Source organism: Ceratotherium simum, chromosome 29 (genome assembly GCF_057802395.1).
Source record: "Ceratotherium simum simum isolate JZ-2026a chromosome 29, ASM5780239v1, whole genome shotgun sequence".
NCBI classification, from domain to species: domain Eukaryota; kingdom Metazoa; phylum Chordata; class Mammalia; order Perissodactyla; family Rhinocerotidae; genus Ceratotherium; species Ceratotherium simum.
The window spans coordinates 40,513,407-40,535,844 of record NC_141928.1 but is presented as its reverse complement, the minus strand read 5'-3'; the positions used below and the strand labels follow the sequence as shown (position 1 = coordinate 40,535,844).

Genomic DNA, 22,438 nt, shown 5'->3' with positions numbered 1-22,438 from the left:
GTAATTTGTCTTTTTTAAATCAATAGTTAATCATGTGAATGAGCTATCCTTTCCTCTTTTGTCAAAAGCTTATTTATATTGCAAAGAAACTTCTTGGCTTAAGTGGTGTATGTTATAGTTTTTAGAGTTAGCTACAAACTTGTGGCACCAGTTGCTTCTTCAGCAGCCCTTCTTCAGGGCTTTAGCTTTTTTCTTCTAAAATTGTAAAATACAGGGCTGGCCCCGTGGCTTAGCGGTTAAGTGCGCGCGCTCCGCTGCTGGCGGCCCGGGTTCGGATCCCGGGCGCGCACCGACGTACCGCTTCTCCAGCCATGCTGAGGCCGCGTCCCACATACATCAACTAGAAGGATGTGCAGCTATGACATACAACTATCTACTGGGGCTTTGGGGAGGAAAAAATAAATAAATAAAATCTTTAAAAAAAAAATTGTAAAATACATACATGCTAATCGAAGATATCCAAGATATTTTTTTTTTTTAATTTTTTTGTGTGAGGAAGACGGGCTCTGAGCTAACATCCATTGCAAATGCGCCTCTTTTTGCTGAGGAAGATTAGCTCTGAGCTAACATCTGTGCCCATCTTCCTCTATTTTGTATGTGGGATGCCTCCACGGCATGGCTTGACAAGCTGTGTGTAGGTCCGCGCCCGGGGTCTGAACCTGTGAACCCCAGGCCACTGAAGCGGAATGCATGAACTTAACCACTATGCCAGCAGGCCGGCCCCCCAAGCTATTTTTACATGGAGCCATATAGTGATTTTCTAAATGCTTCCCTGTTGTCATCCTTCCTTTCCTTCAGCATAGTCCTTGGAAGCTATCACAAGTTTAGAACTTCCCTAGGTGTGGTAGTCTCATTGAGAATAGTTCACTGCCTGTGCTTAGGAAGCTAGTTCACTAGAAATCAACATATCAGGTTGCCTGTTTCAGCTCCTGGCCTTGACCCAATTATTCTTCTGCTACATTTCTCTTTCATACCACCTATGGTGTACAACCCAGCCACCCCACCTTCCCCACCTCATTGCTCTCATTAAAACCAAGGAACTGAGTTCTTTCCATTGAGTCTCAGAATGACAGCTTCTAAAGGGTCAGAGAGATTTTGTAGTTCATCCGCCTCCTTTATGGAAGCAACACCAAGACCCAAGGAGAGGAAGGAATTTTGGCAGAGGACATGTAGTGAGTTAGTAGAAGATCTGGGGATAAAATCCAGGTTATCTAAAAATGAGAGTGGTGTTCCTCTTGGGACATTCTCTGTATTTTTATTGCATATTGTTATGGAAGAACAGGCAAAGAACAACAAAATTAATAAGCATAGAAAAGATATAAAAGTTTTAGAAATCTCCAGTTGCTCCAGCTATAATTTTTCCTGGTTCTTATTGATGTGTCCATAGAACTAGGCCAGACTCTGAGTCCTTTTGCTCTTTCCTTCCTAAATGGTCTTTTTCTTACCCCCTAAATGGTCTTTTGGAATGTCTCATCCCACTTCTTCTGCCTCCAGTTGATTATGTGGGTACTTCTTTCCATGGAGACCCGTCTGCTTCAAGAGGCTTGGATAGACAGGACTTGTGGCTCTTCTACTCAGGATGGAGAAGGTCTCCTAACACGTCATTGTTTGGCCATCTTGCTCACCTAGGCAGCAGCTCTTCTGTACAGCCATCCCTGTGGGCTCTGTTCTAGCTCAGGCCAGGAAAGACTTATCTTTGGGAGCAGTGTCTCTGGCCTGAGTGTGAGGAGGAACCCTCTTAACCACCAATTCCTACCTTGCCTTATGGAACATAAGGACCTTCAAATAAATAGAGGTGCCTTGAACAGTCTGTTACTATGGGATAAAAGAGCTCTCAGTCCTTGGCTAAAACCATAAAAGGAGATACTGAGGGGCACTTTGAGAGCAGATTCCACTTGTCATCATCCCATGGCTTTATTTCCCTCACTTTCTATCTTCCTTAGCCCTCTCCAAGGCACGTGGTGGAGGTCAGTTCATCTTCCTCTGGGGAGAGAGTGAGCAAGGAGAATGGAACACTGAACCTGCCAGTAACTCAAGGCAGGACTCAAGGTCCTGTTATATTTTCTTCTCTCCTCAGGCCAGCTGGAGGACTCTATGGCATTGACAGCATGCCAGATCTACGCAGAAAGAAGCCACTGCCACTTGTCAGTAATCTGGTGAGTGAGACTCTTGTGCAGGCTTAGGCTGTAGCCCTGGGATATCCCCCATTGGGCCTTGGCAAGTTATTAGGACTGGTAGTGGTCCATTTAGTGTGCTAAGTATTGGTCTGAAGATCAATCATTTAAAGTGTTACTGAGACTTAATGATGGCTTCAGTGGGACCTTGTTCTACCTCACTTCCTCGTCAGAGCCCCAGGTTCTTTATTAGCTCAAGCTCCTACCTGGAACATTTATAGGTTGGGCCTTCAAAGCTGGGCTCCAGGGTTTCTTCTGGGTGTCTAGTTTCTCTAGGTGTCTCTATACCCTTCTTTGATGACCCGGAATGGAAACTGCCTCTAGCCCTGATCTACACCTTTGAGCTTAGTGCATCTCCGTCTTGGATGTCAAGTGACAGTCTCCTCTCAAGACATGGGCTTTCTAGACTATCTCTGAGCCCCTAGTCTTTAACTCAGTGTCTGGCGCACTGAGAGGTAATGATAAAAATTTGTGGAATTGAATTGAAATAGGCTTAGGAGTTAAAGCTGATTTCAGGATCTCCAGATGACCAAAAGCTCCCATTTTGGATCATATTTCCTGAGGCAGTGTCAGCTCAAGGAATTTTCCATAGCCTAGTGGGAAGTGGGGGTGGATTGGGGCACAGGCTGTCCCAGAGTCCCAGGGCTCTAAAGCTAGATGTTCAGTAAGACTGGAACCCTTTTTCTTATTACCGTTTTCTGCTCCTATTTTCTTTTTTTTCCCTCTCTATTCTGTCTGCCCTGTTTTTTCTATCCACCCCTTTTCCATTTCTCCTCCATTCTCTGCTCTCTTTTTTTCCACCAGTTCCTCCCTCCTTAGTTGGCTTAATGGAACTATCCTCTTAATCATTTCTTTCTTTCCTACTATTTGTGTATCTTCTCCTTTCTCTTTTTCCTTACTTTCTAATACACTTCTTCTTCTACCAACTCTTCATCAAGCTGGTTGGATGAAGATAAATCCCGATGTCATCTCTTCTTATGACCTTCTTTCATTGTCTTCCATCTCCTCTTTCTTCTTCTCCTCCTTTTTCTCATCCTCTACTTCCTCTTGCCCACCAGCTCCTTTGCTTAACTGTTGGATAGCTGTGTCTTATTCATTTCTCGTGTCCCCTCCTCTGCCTTTTAACCGTGCCTATATTTCACTTTATGGCATAATTCTCCTTAGAGTAGGAACTCTAGGCCTTGGGCCCTGGCCAGCTGTCTGGGTTGAAGACAGTTTTCAGTGGATAGAGGCAGAGAGGGTAGGGATATGTTCCTTACGTTGGACTATAGGGAAGAACCTCTCAGTTGCCTCTGAAAGTTTTTTCATGCCCTTGGGGGGGCTTTAACATAATGTTGTTCCTTTCTCTGCTCTCCTCTGCGCAGGCCATGGTGAGTGTCTCCAGAGTCCTTTCCCATCCTGTATAAGAGCCCACATCTTAAGCCACCTGGGCCCCTTCCAACTATTCCTCCAGCTTTGGCTGATATTATAACTTCTGTCTGCCCGATGTCCACTGTGTTATGGAAACCATGTGCCTCTCCAGGGGCAGCCCCTAAGGCTTGACCTTGGCAGATACATGTATGTGGTGCCCCTGTACATAAAAGCCTGACTAACAGGGCAGCCCCAGCTCTCAGACTTAACCCCCTGCCCTGCTTGATGTGACTGAGGCTACATTGCCCCTTTCACTTACCAAGTCCCCTGCTCTTCTGGGCTATTGGCCTCTACAGCCATTTGGGATTGTGTGGGCATGGGGTAGTACGAGGGGTTAGAGGATAGCATGGAATCATTCTTAGGGATGGTTCTTGAATCTGACGCTGACAGGGTTGTGTGTTTATTCTATTCTTAATGACTTATTTCCTACTATAACTCTAAAATTTTATTTTCCTTTGCTTTCCTATAAACAAGGGGTGGAATACCTAAAAATAGTGAAGAAAAGAGAAACTCTTTGGATGATAGGTACCCTGACAGAAGTGCTGTTCTAATATTGTTAGAATAGTCCCCTGAGGGCCTTGGGTTATGGATCTTAACCTGGAATGCTTGTTACCTATTACCCATGTGCAGTCCCTGTGAATGACAGTAAAAATAGAGAGAAGATAGTAAGTTACAGGCAAGTTGCTTTGGTCACTGAAACTCCTTCCCAGGACTTTGCCAGCCCTTGGTGGGAACCAGGGCTGACAGCAGGTCTTCTCTCACAGTCACTGGTCCAGTCCCGGAAGGCAGGGATTACTTCTGCAATGGCTACACACACCTCTCTCAAGGATGAAGAGCTGGTAAGTGACCCTTGGTCTTTCATGAGTCCACTGGCCTAGAGACTGGTGATCATCACTGTAGCCATACTAATTGGGAATTCAAGAGTGTTGAGCACACGTCATTAATGAAACAGATAGATAGCACTGGGTCTCAGTTTTCCATACTGGGAAAGGCAAGGGTCCAGACCAGGGGTGAGCCCAAGTCTCATGTTGGAGTATGTGACTACTCAACTCAGGGTTTTATGATGGGCCTAGTACCTCTGTTTCCCATGAATGCTGAGACAAGGCTCAGACCCAGCTTTTAGGTTAGATCCAACTGTCTTGAATGACCAGGAGCACAACAGTGCAGGCTTCGTTCTGCCAGGCTGGGCTATGGGCTGGGCCAGGCTAGAGCATCTTCTCCATTTCCAGAGGAGAAACCAGGGTCTTGATTGCTCTGCAAGGGTCTGGTATGTCCCAGCAGATACCTAAAGTTGCTGGTGGGTAATGGGGTATATGTCTTTCAGAAATCCCATGTATATAAGAAAACCCTCCAGGCCTTAATCTACCCCATCTCGTGCACCACACCCCACAACTTTGAGGTCTGGACGGCCACTACCCCGACCTACTGCTATGAGTGTGAGGGCCTGCTCTGGGGCATCCCCCGGCAGGGCATGCGCTGCAGCGAATGTGGAGTCAAGTGCCATGAGAAGTGCCAGGACCTACTCAACGCCGACTGCCTGCAGCGTGAGTGCCCCTGCGGGATGAGGGGTGGGGAGCAGGGGCAGCAGGGCCTCTCCAAAATAGTCTGACAGCAAAGAGCTAGGATGGCTGGATTGTCATTCCTCCAGTCTACCTGATTCTAAAGCTCTTTCCTTTTCAGAGAAAGTAAGGTCTTGAGTCAAGGGGCATTGCTCTTCTAAATAACAGGTTCTACAGCACTCTCTTAAGTACCTTTAGGAAAAATTCTTTGAGCTTTCTGTGATCCTCTCGTGGAACTAGAATCTCTTCCAGGATTCAGATCATCCCAGAGGCTATGCTTAAGTAGTGTACACACCACAGTGACCATATTACCCAAATAACTAGAGCATGTTTAATCGGGGACCAAAACTAATGAGAAGAGAGAGAGTTCTGTGAGGTTCCAGGCCTCACAGAGGAAGCCCCTGAGGTCTAGACCCTAGGACCCAGGGAAGGCAGCATTTATTCCTTGCTTATAGATGCAGCTTTTGGATAACAGTGCCAGGAACAGAGGTTTCAAATGGATCGGGCAGAGGTCCCGGAGAAGAATGTACCAGACTCCCAAGGTCCTCATTAAATATGTGATTTGTGCTGCCATCACAGAGTGGGGAGGGTAGAAGCCAGAAAAGTAACAAGTTTCTGTCAAAGGAGGTGGAGTCAAAGGAGTACTACCGCACTCCAAGTTCTTGTCTCCTTGCTCTGCTCCTGCTGAGCTTGTACCACTGTGGCTGGACCCCAAGAGGAGCAGGGTTAGGGGATGTGGGAAAGTATTTTCTCACCCCTCTAGGTCTCCCAGGTGTTACTCAGAGCCAAGCGATAGCAATGAAAGATTCAAGGATTGTGGTAGGAGAAAGGAAGGTCACCTTTAGACTCACAAGCACTTCATTATCCCAAGGAAAGACATATGACATAAAAGGGGCTCAGGGAGAGGCCTCGAGGAATTGTTCACTTAAAACGTCCTTTGAAGAGCCCTAGATTGGTACCACTAGCAGGGCTATAGTGGACGTGAAGAGACAGGTAGAACAAAGTCAGTGGAAGAGATGGGGCTCTGAAAAGACTTCCTAAAGACAAATGCCTGTGATGACTTTGCCCAAACCCATCATGACGGGGTGACAAGCACAGGTGGCAGCAGACCCTTGCTTTAATTGCTGAGAACTAGCAGTCAGGCTGGCTACATAGGCTGCTTGCTGGAAACTTGAAATGCTTTCTGTAGCAAGGGTGTTGATCTTCTTCTCAAGGCCCTTTCAGAAGTCCCAGTCCAAGGAAGAAGTAGCATTGCACGGGATATGGTAAATGGTAAGAGTAGGATGCAGCCCAGGTCATTTTTCATTTATCAGAAAATATCTTCTGCCTAAGGCTTCTATGAAGCACAGAGTAGAATGAAATGCCCTTCTGTGGGCCTCCCTGGACAGAAAACTTGCTTGCCATCCTCCCTGGGTTAGGATACAGATGTTTGGCCTTAATTTTTTGCTCCAGGTTTTATAATAAAGGCCTAAGCCTTTGGAGACTAGAGAGAGGTAAGAGCCAGTCTACAAAACCAATAAAGTAAAGAAGGGCCCCTTCCTGAGAAGTCTGGTTGGTGAAATACACCAGAGGAATCCGTGTTCTGCCATAATCCTTAGGGCAGCAGGGAAAGCCTCCGAGCCTCTAAGATGAGCTGGCTGGAGTCACAGCTGGTGAGGATGGCCCTTGCCATTCCTGCCAGGATAATAATGATGGTGGTAACAATAATAGTGACCATTTATTAAGTACTTTCAAGGTGCCAGGCATTGGTCTAGATGCTTTATGTATGCTAATATAATGCTTCTTACAACTCTGAGAGATAAGTGCCATTTTCTTCTCTTAGAAGAAACCAGTTTACCCAGTTGTAAGTAGTAGAGTCAGGATTTGAACCCAACTCTGTCTGATACCAAAAAGCCATACTTCTCTCACCTTACCACACTCTTTTCTGAGATTAAAGGCACTGGAGCCATGGGGCAGAACCCAACTGTATGCCGTGACAAATTCTGGGATCTGTCTCATGGCTTGGAAGTTGGATGAGATTGGTGGAGTTGTCATGCCCACCCACCATCCCTCCCTGATAACTGAGATACCCATTGGTAATATTTTGGCCTTAGACTTGAAGGATATCTCTCAGTCACCATCTGGGTGGAAGAAAGACAAAGCCAACTACAGACTGAGCTACATTTTTTGTTTCTTTCTTTTTTGATGAAAAACTCAACATATATCTAAGTAAAATAGTATAATAAACCCCCACAGCAGTTATCAAGTTTTTGCTACCCTTTGAGTTGCGTTTAAACTCCATTGGCCAGGTGTTAAACTCTAGCAGGTCATATAGTGATTAACTTTTCCCAGAGATATCCCAGTCTTCCTAAGCTTCTCCCACTGCTCAGTGACCTCTCTCAGGCCCCATTCCCCAGCCTGACCCTTGGTCTGGTAGGTGGCCCGTTGGTTACCCTACTTTCTGTCTTTGGCCATCCTTCAGGGGCTGCAGAAAAGAGCTCTAAACATGGAGCTGAGGACCGGACCCAGAACATTATCATGGCCATGAAGGACCGCATGAAGATTCGAGAGCGGAATAAGCCGGAGATCTTTGAAGTTATCCGGGATGTCTTCACTGTGAGCAAAGTTGCCCATGTGCAACAGATGAAAACAGTGAAGCAGAGCGTGCTAGACGGCACCTCCAAATGGTCAGCCAAGATTACCATCACTGGTGAGCAAGTTGAAGTGTGAGGGGACAAGAAGGCCTAGGCTATGGGGAGGAGCCTGGGGATGAAGCATCCTGATTGTGAGGGAGCAGGGGGCAGGGGATAAAGAAGATAGAACTGAGGGGAGGAGGGAGGGCCTCATCACTCCTCCTCTCCTAGACCGTGATGCCAGGGGGTGCTGGGAGAGGCAAGCCTGGCACCTGCAGATTATATGAATGCTCATAGAAGGATTTGGTAACAGTCTGATATTCGAGAGCTGGGGGTGGGGGCAAGAGGACAGTAGGAAGTCAGGAGATAGTTAACCAGTTGTTTACTAACTGGGTGGGTGTGGCTGAAGTGTGCATGTCTCAGAGGAGGTAAGGACCAGTGTAGGTGGTAAGTGGTCAGTTAGGGCTCCGGTGGGAAGGTGGGATTCTTGGGCTAGGCTTAGGGAAAGGCTGGTGGCCCAGGACTAAGGATAGATGTGGAGGAGTAAGAAGATTAGGGTTCCTGTGCAAGGAGCAGATAGAGACTGCTCTAAGATGGAGAACATATGAGTCACGCTATGGAGGACTTCTGACTTCTGGAGCATACTCTGAAGCCTCCTCCTCTATGTATTTGGGTTGCAGTGGTTTGTGCCCAGGGCCTACAAGCCAAGGACAAGACAGGATCCAGTGACCCTTATGTGACTGTGCAAGTGGGCAAAACCAAGAAGCGTACCAAGACCATTTTTGGGAACCTGAATCCTGTTTGGGAGGAGAAGTTCCATTTGTAAGTTGCAGAGGGCTTTGTCTTACCTGGGACTGTGTGTATTTTGGGAGCAGCATCAAATCCTGTTATTCTGGGCTTAGACTCTAGGAGGGATGGGGCAGAGGCAGTAGAGAACACCCATTTCTCACATGCTTCAATTGAGCAGCAGCCATTCTTTCTCTGGGTTTCTTCTCATGGACTGTTGGATCAGCGTTACTTTTCCCAACCCCTGTCTTAACTGGTGCTATTAAAGGGGACTCTGGGCATTCCATACTGCTTTTTCTAGTGCTAGAAGGATTTTACTGCTGTTCAGTGACAGAACCAGGGACTGACCACCCTGTTGTGTACCTGCCATCCTGCCTAGGAAAGGTTAGGCTCTTCTGGGGAGTAGGGAAGGAATGTCCTTGTCCTAGAGTTGGGTAATTCTGACTTGAAGATAGAAGAAATCTGGGGTCTGGAGAAGTTTTCATTTCCCTTAAAGGGCTCTGCTTTTATTGCTTCCTCAGCTTCCACCCCCACTCCTTTTTCCATCATCTCACTTTCGTACAGACTATTTAATAGACAGTAAGGGATGGTTGTTGAAAAATGTCAAGATCTAGCCTAGGACTTGGACTAATGTCTGGAGAATCCAGATGCTTTGTCACACCCCTAAAGCCTAGGACCAGGACTTTGAGTCTGAATCAGCTAAGTAGGCTGGCCACGCAGATAGAGACCCCCTCCTGTTGGCTCCGTGGAGAACTCATGTGGAAAGGAATTGGGGCCTAGTAAAATCAGTCTCCAATCTAGAGGCAGCAGTTACTGGGGCAAACACCTGTTTCTTTGAGAATCTGAGTGGCTCCTGCTTGAATCCTTCTTATGATTGATTCTAAATTAATTGGCTCTGTAGTCAGTTTTACCCCCTTTTATCCATTTAGTAAACAATTCATTAAGCCCCTGTTTTGTACAAGACATTATACATGTGTAAGACAATCCCTGGCCTCCAGAAGCTCATTGTTGATCTGTCTATTATCTTTCAATAGACCAGTAGTTAGACTATAATATTTTAATGGAATGTGCAAAGATATTATGAAACACAGGGAAAGGAGCAGCAGATTCTGTTGAGTACAACTTTTGGGTGAGGCATCAGGACCAGAAAGCAACTGCTGTGGAAGGAAAGCATGAGGAAGGGACCTGGGAAAACTCCCTTCTCCAAAGCAAACACCATAGAGGAAATGACAGTTCACATGGGAATTAAAGAATGACAGAAGTTCACCAAGCACATACTTAGATAGATGAGGGAGCTAGATAGAAAGCTAAGCAGATACGACCAGATGGACATACCATGAACATTAGCACTTTTACCGACTCTGGGGAGGGAACTAGCAGTTGCTTCCTAGGGCTCTGTGGCATCTGTCCAGTTGTTTTCCTGTTGGTATTGCTGATACAGCTAGCTGCACAGGAAATCAAAATTGTCCCTAATTGTTCTTTCCCCTCTCCCTTTTTTGTCCCGAGGCAGTGAGGACTGGCTATGTATGTAGAGCCACCCAGGCTGAGGAATGAAGAGCCATTTGCTGGGATAGCTTGACTCACTTGGAACTCTAGTCCCACTGTTCTCTGACTCCTTCTCTTCCTCTGCAGAGCCTCAAGTGCAGTTGATGGAGCTTTGGGAGGGAATTGGAAGTAATAGGAGTGGGGCTGCTGGTTCCTTCCCTAACAGAGCCTGCCTAATTCTCTCATAGTGAGTGCCACAACTCTTCTGACCGCATTAAGGTACGTGTGTGGGATGAGGATGATGACATCAAGTCAAGAGTAAAGCAGCGGCTAAAGCGAGAGTCTGATGATTTCCTCGGCCAAACTATCGTTGAGGTTCGGACACTGAGTGGCGAGATGGACGTTTGGTACAACTTGGGTGAGGAAACAGGACCAGAGAAAGTTGCTGGGAAGGGAGAGCATGAATGGGGAACCTGGGGGAAAGTCCTGTCTACCAAAACCACCACTCAATCTCGAAAGCATACCTTTATACAGGGCCTGCCTTACCTGCAGGGAACCGACCTTGGGTAGACATGGGGGACAGAGAAGTGGGGGTGGCTGGAATTCACTCTGGCTGGACATTCTCCAGATTTCAGAAGCCCCTTTAATCTTTATACTCATCCCTAATCCCTTTAGTCCTCTATTCTCCTAATGGTATAGGAGAATTCCTATTGGGAATAATTGGGGTATTTGTGGACTATGTGGTCAATGGAGTGAGTTTACCCTGTTAGGTGAACCCTTGGGTCAGTGCCTCCTTTTTTTTGAGTTAAGCCAGGATGGGGGCTGTCTACACTGTCTATAGTTGCATTGGTGTCAATCTCCAGTCTTCTTTTCTTCCTAGAGAAGAGGACAGACAAATCAGCCGTCTCAGGGGCTATCCGACTCCAAATCAGTGTGGAGATCAAGGGGGAAGAGAAGGTAGCCCCGTATCATGTGCAGTATACGTGTCTCCATGAGGTGAGCCAGCCCTTGGTAGATGGGGTATCAGAAAGCAGTAGTGGGAGGGGCCTCTGATAATGAATAGGACTACTGCAGGGTTGAAGGTCTGAGGCCTGTTTTTTATTTTATCGTTGGCTCACTGTTCTACCCTGGACAGCCCAAGTAACAGTCTCAGTCTCAGTTCTCTTTCACTAATGTGAGAAGAGCCTATTGGGGCCACAGGAGGAACTGAACAGTGACTTAAAGGACAGAATTCCTGTGAAACCCTATTCACATTCTCCTGAACTTTACCACCAGATTTTCTTTTTGTTTTCAATATGTATTTAACTCTTTCCTTTGCTCTGTCTCCTGCAGAACCTTTTCCATTACCTCACAGATGTTCAGGGCAGTAGAGGAATTCGGATCCCTGAGGCTCGAGGAGACGATGCGTGGAAGGTGTACTTTGATGAAACTGCCCAAGAAATTGTGGATGAATTCGCCATGCGCTATGGCATCGAATCCATATATCAGGCCATGACGTGAGGCTCCCCTGGGGCTTTGGGAAGTGGCTACTAACCCTTGGGGTGGCTAAGAAGGCACATTGACAGGGTGGATAGGTCCTCAGTAGGATAATATGCAGTGATTCATTGCTTTCTTCTCTGATCTGGGTGAAGTGGGTCTACGCCCCAAGGCAAAGCGGATATATGTATTAAGAGCAGTAACTCAGGGAGAAGGTATTTGTCTGTCTACCCCAACGTTTAGAGATAGGAAGGTTAAAGGGTACGTGAGGCTATGCAAGGACAAACATGCCCAAACATCACAGGCCTGAGGAGACAGGGCATGTGTGCTCGTGTATATGTGTGTGACAGACAAGCTTTCGTAGGTTGGCCTGGATGTCGGAGGGCACTAAACTGTAGGGAAAGCAGCTGTGTCTTGCGTTGACCAAGACTCCTATAACAGAAATTCCCACCTACTATGATAAGAGGTATAGTTTGTCTATTGATGAGGCTGCCACTAGAGCTGTGCACAGGCAGCAGCCCTAGGTAAGCAGAGGGTAGCTATTGCCCTGGCTGTGCTTTATTTTACAGACTTACTGAGTTCCTTCTATGTGTCACACATTGTGCTAGGTGCTGAGAACACAAAGATGAAGAAGATGGGGCCTCTATGCTTGGGGAATTCAGTCTAGCAGGAGAGACAGACCAGTAAACAACCAAACCTGTGGTTCTCCAAACTGCAAGGACCGTGCATTGAGTAAATAGCAGCAGGAGTAGCTGCTTTTTATAGACAGTTTGCTTTCCAGTGCCACTCACGTCACTCTTCCAAACTCTCTGACGGCATTCTCATTAGGGAGTCTCCTGAGGATAATCTCTTCCAGAAATGCCCCTTTAAAAATTAGATAATTGGGGCTGGCCCCTTGGTGTACTGGTTAAGTCCAGCGTGCTGCGCTTTGGCGGCCCGGGTTCGCGGGTTCAGATCTTAGGTCTGTACTTACACCGCTCGTCAAGCCATACTGTGGCAGCGACCCACATACAAAATAGAGGAACATTGGCACAGATGCTAGCTCAGGGCTAATCTTCCTCAAGCAAAAAAAGAGGAGGATTGGCAACAGATGTTAGCTCAGGGCTATATATAATGTGATAATGTGATAAGTGCTATGGTAGAAGTACTCACAGGGTATTATGAGAACATCTAAATTTTAGGGGGGGCATGTGAGGGAATCCATTGAAGAGTTGACACTTGAACTGAGTCTTGAAATCCAGAAAAGGAAGGGCGTGTCTGGTAGGGCATATGCTGGGGTGCTAAGATGCAACAGAGCATAGAATATTCAAGGAATTACAAGAAGTTCGGTGTAGATGGAGAGAAGAAATATGGTGAAGAATGAGTTTTGAGAATGGCCCCTCTGCCGTTCTTACTCGGTTCACTCTCCCTGGATGATCTCATCCAAACCTATGACCACAGCCACTACTTCTGGGCTAGGGACTCCCAGATCTTTCTCCAGATCAGATCTCTTCCTGAATTTTAGGTCTCTCTTCAACGGCTTTTTGGTATTCCCACAGACACTGCAAACTCAGCATGGCTAAATTCCAGATCACCATCATCTCCACCAAATATGCTTATCTTCCTGTATTCCCTGTTTTAGCAAATGGGATGATTTTCTATGCAGTTGTCCAAACGAATTTAGGAGTCAGGCTAAACTTTTCTTTCTTGTTTACTACTACCCCTTTAACTCCCAGATCCTATCTCTAAAACCTCTAGTTTTTAATCTATCACTATTGCGGTAGCTCAATAATAATGATAATGAGATTATCCTTATGTGCCACGCACTGGTCCAAGCACTTTATGAATGTTAACTCATTTAATGTCCATATCAACCCTATGAGGTGGGTATCATTATTTTTCCCATTTTACACATAAGAAAGCTGAAGCATAGAGAAGTTGAAGTAATGTACCCCAGGTCACTGAATGAATGGTGGAGCTGAGATTCAAACCAGAGTCTGTGCTCTTAATCATTTCTCAGTTCCATTTAGTGCTTCATTGCTTCTTTTCTGAATGATTGCAGTAACTCTTCCACTGGTCTTTCTGTCTTACTCTTATATCTCTTCAAGTCTTCTTTTCCAATTTATCATCAAAGGGACCCATTCTCAAAGACTAATCTGATCACACTGTGCCTTTGTTTAAAAATTTACCATAGCATTTAGGATAAACTCCTTTATTATCTGTTCTCTGCCTACTTCTCATTTCTCATTTCTTGATATTCCTCTATCAGACCCCTGAACAGTCACCATAGCTGAGGTTTCCCAAATGGATCACTCTCTCATGAATATACTTGTCTTTGCAGTGCAATTTCCCTTTCCCCGCACACTTCTCCATTTGATTAATTCTTACTAATCCTTTAAGACTTGGTTCAACCATCTCTTCTTGGGGAAGCTTTTTTCTAATCCTTTCCTGCCCCTAACCATGCTGATTTAGGTGATCTTCCTGTGTATTTCCACAGTGTTTTTGCCTAGCATGCCTTGGATTATTGATTTACTTTCTAACTCTTGCTTTCTCTACCAGGCTATCACATCTTTGGATTGTAGTGCTTAGCACAGGGTCTGGCACATGGTAGGCATTCTTTGAATGTATATTTGGTGAATAAATTATGATGATCCTTGTATGCCAAGGTGATTGGAAGCTTCATACACATCAGTGAGATCTTTGATTACTTGGCTTTTGCTGTAAGCCCTGAAGAGTCTTTGAGGCTGGGGGTGCTGTTTTTCAGGCACTTTGCATGTTTGTCATCCAAGTACATGTGTCCTGGTGTGCCAGCAGTGATGAGCACCTTACTGGCCAACATCAATGCCTACTATGCCCACACAACCGCCTCCACCAATGTCTCTGCGTCTGATCGCTTTGCAGCCTCCAACTTTGGGGTGAGTATGATGTAAAAACATATCTACCTGTTTGTTACCAATTAACAAAGTTTGCTTTTTTCACGGTCGGTACTGTCGAGTTGGTTGATATGCCTATAATTCAGATAGCTGCCACTTAGATGAACTTGTTTTCTCATGGGTATCTAGACTATGCTAATAGACTATCCTTATTTTATTATGGATATGTAGACTTACTAATAGACTCTCCTCAGATATGGATAAATGAGAGAAGGCAGAATAGCACCACCATAGTTTGGGAGGGGTGGAGCACCGCCTGGCTCAGACAGAACCTCTCTAGGCCAAGAACTTGGTTGAGTCACCATGTTCCTGAGTCCTGCAGGTCCACAAATGGACGTTTCTTAATATTATTCAGTCTCTCTCTGACAGATTCATACCACTTAAGCTCATATGAGACTGATGTCTAAGCAAGGATACCAGTATATACCTAAGCCTATCCCTTTTCTAGTTGTCTGGACTATTTTCCGTATCCAGAGTTTGCCCTTTCCTGGTGTTAAGGTGCTTGAGAAGTTGAATCTTTACTCAGAATGTCACCTGACATAAGTTCAGTATAAACTGGATGAAATATCTTTGATCCACCACAAAGATTACGTCTTTAGGGATAAAATTACTGATACCCCCAAATCCACTGGGTCTCTGAGCCCTTTTTTTTGGTACTAACCACTTTTCTTATTGTTAAGAGTCTTTTTGTAGATGAATTAATATCATTGATTAAGCTAGTCAAATATCTGTTCCATTCTGTTTCATCCCATTATATATTGTCTTTATCAGTATCTAATGATATATAACATAATCAGTATATGAATTCTAGGAGTGCTATGCCAACAGCGTACAGGCACATGATTCCACATATAATTATACCTTTTCTCTAAAAATCAACTACTGGAGTAGTATATGTTATTTATATAACATTTAAAAAGTATAAACTAAGGGAAATGATGTGGAATGTGATTTAAAGAGAAACTCCATCAGGTCTGCCTGATCACCTTCCAAATGCATCATTATTTCTCCCTTCCATCATTACTGCTAGGCTGTTGCTATTTAACTATTATTAGCTACCCCAAGATAAGTCAGGAGACCAGAGGCTCAAGAACAAGTTGGAGAATGTGGCTGGAGTTTCCTTTTATTTGACTAAGATGAGTTAGAGTCCCAAAGGGATGGCGATACACTGGTCGTCTCCTGACTCTTGTATAGAAAGAGCTGTTTCCCCTCCCAAGGACTTCCTTTCCCCTGCCACTGTGAGAAGATTCCCCAGTTTGAGACAGAGATGCTAAGAGATGGAACAGGGATCACCTATCCTATTTCTCCCTTATATTGTTTGTTGTTCTCCTTATGCATGGGGATGGAATAGGATGTGTCCCCAACCCAATGTCTCCTCCTCACCCAGAGGTGGTTCTGTTTCTGCTGCAGTCTAGGGGGTTCAGAAACAGATAATTTCTCTCTTCTCTGTTATTTATTTCCCACCCTCAGAAAGAGAGATTTGTAAAACTGCTGGACCAGCTACACAACTCACTGAGGATTGACCTCTCTACATACAGGGTGAGTGAAGACATGGCTGTGGGGTAGGTTAACAGATAATATCAAATTCAGTCTAGAGAGACTGTAGGCCAAGACTGAAGGCAAGGAAAATTGGTCTGCCATCACACCCAAGTGCATAGCCAATGCCATTGACACCTGTGGTTCTCCAAACTCCAAGGACCGTGCATTGAGTAAATAGCAGCAGGAGTAGCTGCTTTTTATAGACAGTTTGCTTTCCAGTGCCACTCACGTCACTCTTCCAAACTCTCTGACGGCATTCTCATTAGGGAGTCTCCTGAGGATAATCTCTTCCAGAAATGCCCCTTTAAAAATTAGATAATTGGGGCTGGCCCCTTGGTGTACTGGTTAAGTCTGGGGTGCTGCGCTTTGGTGGCCTGGGTTTGCGGGTTCGGATCTCGGGCATGTGCTTACACTGCTCGTCAAGCCATACTGTGGCAGTGACCCACATACAAAATAGAGGAACATTGGCACAGATGCTAGCTCAGGGCTAATCTTCCTCAAGCAAAAAAAGAGGAGGATTGGCAACAGATGTTAGCTCAGGGCTAACCTTCCTCACCAAAAACAAAATCAGATAATTACATTTCCTTCTTGCGTTTTTCCATGCTCTCCTCATTTTCTGGGGAGATGTGAGATCTGGCTAAGTAGAGAGAGGGTAGCTTGGCTAGGGCAGTAATTTGTAGCAGACGTCATGTCCATTCCTAGAATGGAGGGAGGAAATAGATGTAGTAGGAGGATGGTACAGTAGCTGGGATGGGGCAGGACAGAGAAATGGGCAGTTTCTCAATTCTTCCCTAAGTTAGATCTTCTTAGAGTGGCTTCATTACTTTAAAGTGTTGTGACTTTCCAAAACAGGCAATATACCCACATTAAAAAGTAAGTATAAACATAACCTCAAAGTCAAAAAGAAATGAGGTTTTCATTATCTGCACTTTCAGTGCCCTCCATTTGCATGAATAATGGAGAGTTGACTGTATATCTTATATTTGGCATATAAGTAGCCATTTGAAAGTTTAAAAAAGTGACCCTTAAAATGGAGAGTGGCTCAACATCTCCCTTCAGCTCTCCTTGGCAGCTTCCTCCTAAAACTGATGCCAAAGGGAATGAAGCAAGGCATGGCGGGAAGGTCCTAAGGATCTCACTCCTAAAGCAGTTCTGCTCAGAGCTCTGCCATCTGCTGGCTCCAGAATGGTAGTCTAGCTGGAGTCACTGTACGGCAAGTACACGTCCTGGATCTCAGTCTGGTCTGTAGTGTAGCTCCACTTATATTCCAGGATATACAGTTAGATTGTTAACTTTTGAAGAACTCACTGTTTAGGTGTAATAATCTTCACCTAAGAAAAATGTGCGTGTGAGTGTGTTCATTTATGCAAATAAGTACACGTCCTGGATCTCAGTCTGGTCTGTAGTGTAGCTCCACTTATATTCCAGGATATACAGTTAGATTGTTAACTTTTGAAGAACTCACTGTTTAGGTGTAATAATCTTCACCTAAGAAAAATGTGCGTGTGAGTGTGTTCATTTATGCAAATACTCACACATTGCATGGGAAGTAGGGTTGAGGGTAGGAAGTGTTGCCTTCCTGGCTGGGGATTATTAACCCTTGCTTTTGGCAAGGGCCTGTCTGTGTCAGTGGGAAAGAGAGGGAGACCTGTAGCATTACAGCTTTTTTGTCCAGCTCAACTAGGGAAAATCCCAGTGGGTAGCAGTTAGAGAAGCTTTTAATTTCATTGCTTTTGACAGGGAAGGCTTTCATATTTCTCTGTTCCTTTCTTACATTTGCTTTATTTGCAACAGAATAATTTCCCTGCTGGGAGCCCTGAGCGGCTTCAAGACTTAAAGTCCACAGTGGATTTGCTAACCAGCATTACTTTCTTCAGAATGAAGGTAAGAGATGAACTAGGCTGGTTGGTGCTGGGCTGGGGACCTGGCCACAAAGACATGGAGAATAAGAATCATTGGGCACAGTCTGAGGCTACAGGATTCGTTACCTCTACGCCTGTATTTCCATACACCTGTTCCCTGGGTTACTTCTGAGAAAACAAGGGATTAACATGGATGGGCTGGGCTGTTCTCCCCATCAGCTATCCTGGCAATTTCATCCCAGAGCAGGGTCCAGGGCCCTATAGACAGATGAAGGAATTTAGAGCAGTTTGGGGAGAGTTCTGGGAGGAGATCCAACCCAGGTGATTGGGACCCTGGGTCCATATTTCTTTTATTAATTGGCAGGTGCAAGAACTGCAAAGCCCTCCAAGAGCCAGCCAGGTGGTAAAGGATTGCGTGAAGGCCTGTTTGAACTCCACATATGAGTATATCTTCAACAACTGCCATGACTTGTACAGCCGTCAGTACCAGCTGGTAAGAGTTTCAGAAATCAGGTGGGACCAGCTTTCAGTGGCTCTTGGAACTCAGCTTTCCTTTGCTGTGGTCATAGTGGAGGGGAGCTCAGGACAAAGTCCTTCATGTTCTCAAGGGTGAGTGAGTTGTAGAGTGTGGACCATTTGACCATGTGAGACATTTGTTTATGGACAAGGACCGTTGGATGAGAAGAGACATAACTGAGTCAAACAGAAGTAGCAATAGTAAGTTTTAGTTTGGTGCTAAAGAAAGTGACCAGAATTTGAGCACAGTTTCAGGGGATGAGTAGGCAAATTCTCAGTCCATCCCAGAGTCTTTTTTTCTCCCCCAGGTTTAATTTTATTCTGACTCATGTGGACCAACCCCTCTGTGTTGTAGGCTGCCTTCCTCTGAGATCAGTAACTGTCTCTCTGAGCTACCGGCTTGTGGAAGTTTAAATTTTCCCCCTGACCACTTCTCTGTGTACTGCATGGTCTTCTGAGATACATTCATCAGCTGACTATCAAGACTGACCCTGTCCTTGAGGCTAAGCTACTTTACCTGTTTTAGGCTGGCATCATAACTCAGTGCCTGGTGACTACATATTTCTAGATTCTTTCAATAATTTTTTTTTTCTCATTTCAAAGCCAGGACTTCTTCTGGGTCTGATTACTCAGTTGCAGTTCCTGTCTTAGCAGTGTCTTACAGACTACGCGTTTGCCAAATAGATTCTTTTCAGTCTGACAGATATGTATTGAATGTTTGCTCTAGGCCAGGTCTGAGGAAAGCATAGTGCTCCTTCAGAGTCTCATGAGCGTATGTATAATTCCAATCAAAGCAGTCCGTTAGAAGGGCCTTGAAAGAGGGATAAAATTTGAAGGGATTCCAAGGAAGAAGTTACTCTTGCTCAGATACTGGTAAAAGCTACATAGAACAAGGGGCATTTGAAATAGACCTTGAAAGGCAATAGGATTTGGGGCAGCATATGATAGGAGTACAGCCTTTGGTCAATACATAGAATTTGTAAAGCTTCCTAGGAGCACTTTAGTAAAGACTAAAATCTTGTTTGCACTGCCCCCTCGCATTCCCTAATGTACTTTTTATGCCAGCACTATCTTTAAAGCTTCTTCCTTTTAAGGTTTGTAAAATCTCCCATTGGTTCTGGAGTCCATGGGAGGTTTTCCTGGGGCCTTTATTTAGCTTGCCACACTCTGGGCCCCTCTGTCATCCAACTGTGGCTTTTCTCTGGTTGGGAGAAGACACTGTTCTCGGCTTTGATCTTTCAGCTATGCAGGGGTCTGTCTGTGTATTTTGTCTCTATTCCCTAGCATGAGATGAACTAGACTTTGAAAGGGGGCTTATAAACCATTCAGGGACTTTCTTTAGCCTTTGAATTTTGCTAACGGTTTTTCACTTTCACTCTCCTTTTCTCATTCATTATTTACACTGAAGTAAACCTTTGTTATCTTTTTTTATTTCCCTCTACTGACCTTCAGTCATTGGTTTATTCACTCATCCATTCCTTTAACAAACTGAGCACTAGGGATGTAAAGTTGATTAAGACACATCTCTGCCTTTGGGGATCTCATTGTTTGGTGGAGGTGGAGGGCAAATTACTACATTTATTGTTTTTAAAATTTTATTGTTACTACATTTTATTGTAGTTGTAGTTGTCTGTTATGTCTATACCAGAGGTTCACAGAGGGTGCTCTAGGATCCCAGAAGAGAGGCATCCAACCAGACCAGGGATGTTAGGGAAATCTCAGAAAAGGAAAAGCTCAACCTGAATTTTAAGGAATGAGTAGGAATTAGCGAAAGAAAGGGGCTGGAGAGGAGGCGGATGCCATATAGAGGAAATAGAATGTTTGGAGGCACAGAATTGTGAATAAGTATGTTAATTTGAAGAAGTATAAGTAATTTAGGGTAGTTCAGTGTCAGGCTTTGGAGTTCGGCTATCTGGGATTAATTCTTGGTTCTGCTGTATAATAGCTACATGACCCTGGGCAAGTAATGTAGCCTCACTTATTATCACCTTCATCTGTAAAGTGAAAGTGATAATAATTTCTACCCAGTGCAGTTGTTATGAGGATTAAATGAGATAATGCATGAAAAGTTCTTAGCAGAATGCCTGGCACATAGTAAGCCCTAAATAAGTGGAGGTAGTGGTGTGGTGATGGCTGCAAAAAAGAGGAGTGGTAAGGTATGAGGTTGAGAGAGAGGTCATATTCTGAAGGCCCTTTGTGTCAAGTTATGGAGTTGGAACTTTACTGAAGGCCATTAAAGGGCAGAGGATTAACACATGAGATTTTCCTTGCAGAAAGATCACTGACAACTGCATGGAAGAGGGATTGGATTGAAGATCAAAGACCAGTTAGGAGATCCTTGCATGATAAGAGCCTGAGCCAGGATAGTGGCAGAGAAAGTTAAAGGAGGAGATGTATTTGAGTGATATTAAGGAGGCAGAATCCACATTCTGTGGATTCTGTCCTGGTTTTTAGTAACTTCCTGGTAATGCAGGCTTATTAAGGACTGTGGACACTTTGTGATTACATATCGCATCCCACGTCAAAGCCCTGGGCAGTTCCAACTTTGCTTTTGTCCCAGTGGGAGATAAACGTCCATTCCAGCCTCTCTGTGGTGACCCCTACTTTTCCTGCCTGGGGTCTGAATGTACAGTTGTTTCTCCTCTCCTGAGATGTACTGTTGTATTCCTTTAGCTCTTCCCAACCAAGGCCTTTCCTTTTTTTTTATTTCCAGCTTTATTGAGATATTATTGACATGTAGCATTGTGTAAGTTTAAGGTGTACAATGTGATGATTTGATACACATATATGTTGTGAAATGTTTACCATGGTAAGGTTAGTTAACACATCCTTCACCTCACATAATTACCATTTTGTTGTTGTTGTTATGGTGAGAACATTAAAGCCCTATTCTCATAGTAACTTTCAAGTCTACAGTACAGTATTAACTATGGTCACCATGCTGTACCTTAGATCTCCAGAATCTATTCGTCTTATACCTGAACGTTTGTACCCTTTGACCAACATCTCCCCATTTCCCCCATTCCACAGTCCCTGGCAACTACCATTCTGCTCTTTGTTTCTATGAGTTCAGTGTTTTTAGATTCCACATATAAGTGAGATCATACAGTATTTGTCTTTCTCTGTCTGACTTATTTCACTTAGCGTAATGCCCTCAAGGTCCATCCATGTTGTTGCAAATGACAGGATTTCCTTCTTTTTTATGGCTGAATAATAATCGATTGTATTTATATACCACATTTTTTTAATCCATCCATCCATCAGTGGACACTTAGGTTGTTTCCATGTCTTGGCTACTGTGAATAATGCTGCAATAAACATGGGGATACAGATATCTCTTCAAGATGGTGATTTCATTTCCTTTGGATATATACTTAGAAGTGGGATTGCTGGACCATATAGTAATTCTATTTTTAATTTTTTGGTGAACCTCCATACTGTTTTCCATAATGGCTATACCAATGTACATTCCCACCAATAGTGCACAAGTGTTCCCTTTTCTCCACATTCTAGCCAGCATTTATCATCTCTTGTCTTTTTGATACTATTATCCATTCTAACAGGTGTGAGGTAACATCTCATTGTGGTTTGATTTGCATTTCTTTGATGATTAGTGATAATGAGCACCTCTTCACGTACTTGTTGGCCATTTGTATGTCGGCTTTGGAGAAATGTCTATTCAAGTCAGATTTTTTCCTATTGAGTTGTATGAGTTCCTTATATATTTTGGCTATTAGCCCCCTATCAGATATATCATTTGCAAACATTTTTTCCCATTTTGTAGGTTGCCTTTTCATTTTGTTGATCGTTTCTTTCGCTGTGCAGAAACTTTTAGTTTGATGTAGTCCCACGTGTTGATTTTTGCTTTTGTTATTTTTGCTTTTGGTGTCATATCCAAAAAATCACTGCTAAGACCAATGTCAAGAAGCTTTTTCCCTATGTTTTCTTCTAGGAGTTTTATGCTTTCAGGTCTTATGTTTAAGTCCTTAATCCATTTCGAGTTAATTTTTGTGAGTAGTATAAGATAGGGATCCAGTTTCATTCTTTTGCATGTGAATATCCAATTTTCCAAACACCATTTATTGACGAGATTATCCTTTCCCTATT

General features: G+C 44.3%; 1 protein-coding gene across 6 annotated transcripts in view; it reads left to right on the top strand.

Annotated features, from left to right (window-relative positions):
* The window catches only part of UNC13B (unc-13 homolog B), a 250,615-nt gene that overhangs the window by 210,740 nt on the left and 17,437 nt on the right, over positions 1–22,438 (top strand). For all 6 annotated transcript variants that reach the window (XM_087419541.1, XM_087419540.1, XM_014797472.2 and 3 more), the window contains 12 exons: positions 2,078–2,156; positions 4,349–4,423; positions 4,909–5,128; positions 7,605–7,832; positions 8,436–8,577; positions 10,275–10,444; positions 10,907–11,022; positions 11,359–11,522; positions 14,246–14,396; positions 15,885–15,953; positions 17,748–17,837; positions 18,180–18,308. In XM_087419541.1, coding sequence (XP_087275667.1) covers positions 2,078–2,156; positions 4,349–4,423; positions 4,909–5,128; positions 7,605–7,832; positions 8,436–8,577; positions 10,275–10,444; positions 10,907–11,022; positions 11,359–11,522; positions 14,246–14,396; positions 15,885–15,953; positions 17,748–17,837; positions 18,180–18,308 — 1,633 coding nt within the window. The remainder of the gene's footprint in view (positions 1–2,077; positions 2,157–4,348; positions 4,424–4,908; positions 5,129–7,604; positions 7,833–8,435; positions 8,578–10,274; positions 10,445–10,906; positions 11,023–11,358; positions 11,523–14,245; positions 14,397–15,884; positions 15,954–17,747; positions 17,838–18,179; positions 18,309–22,438) is intronic.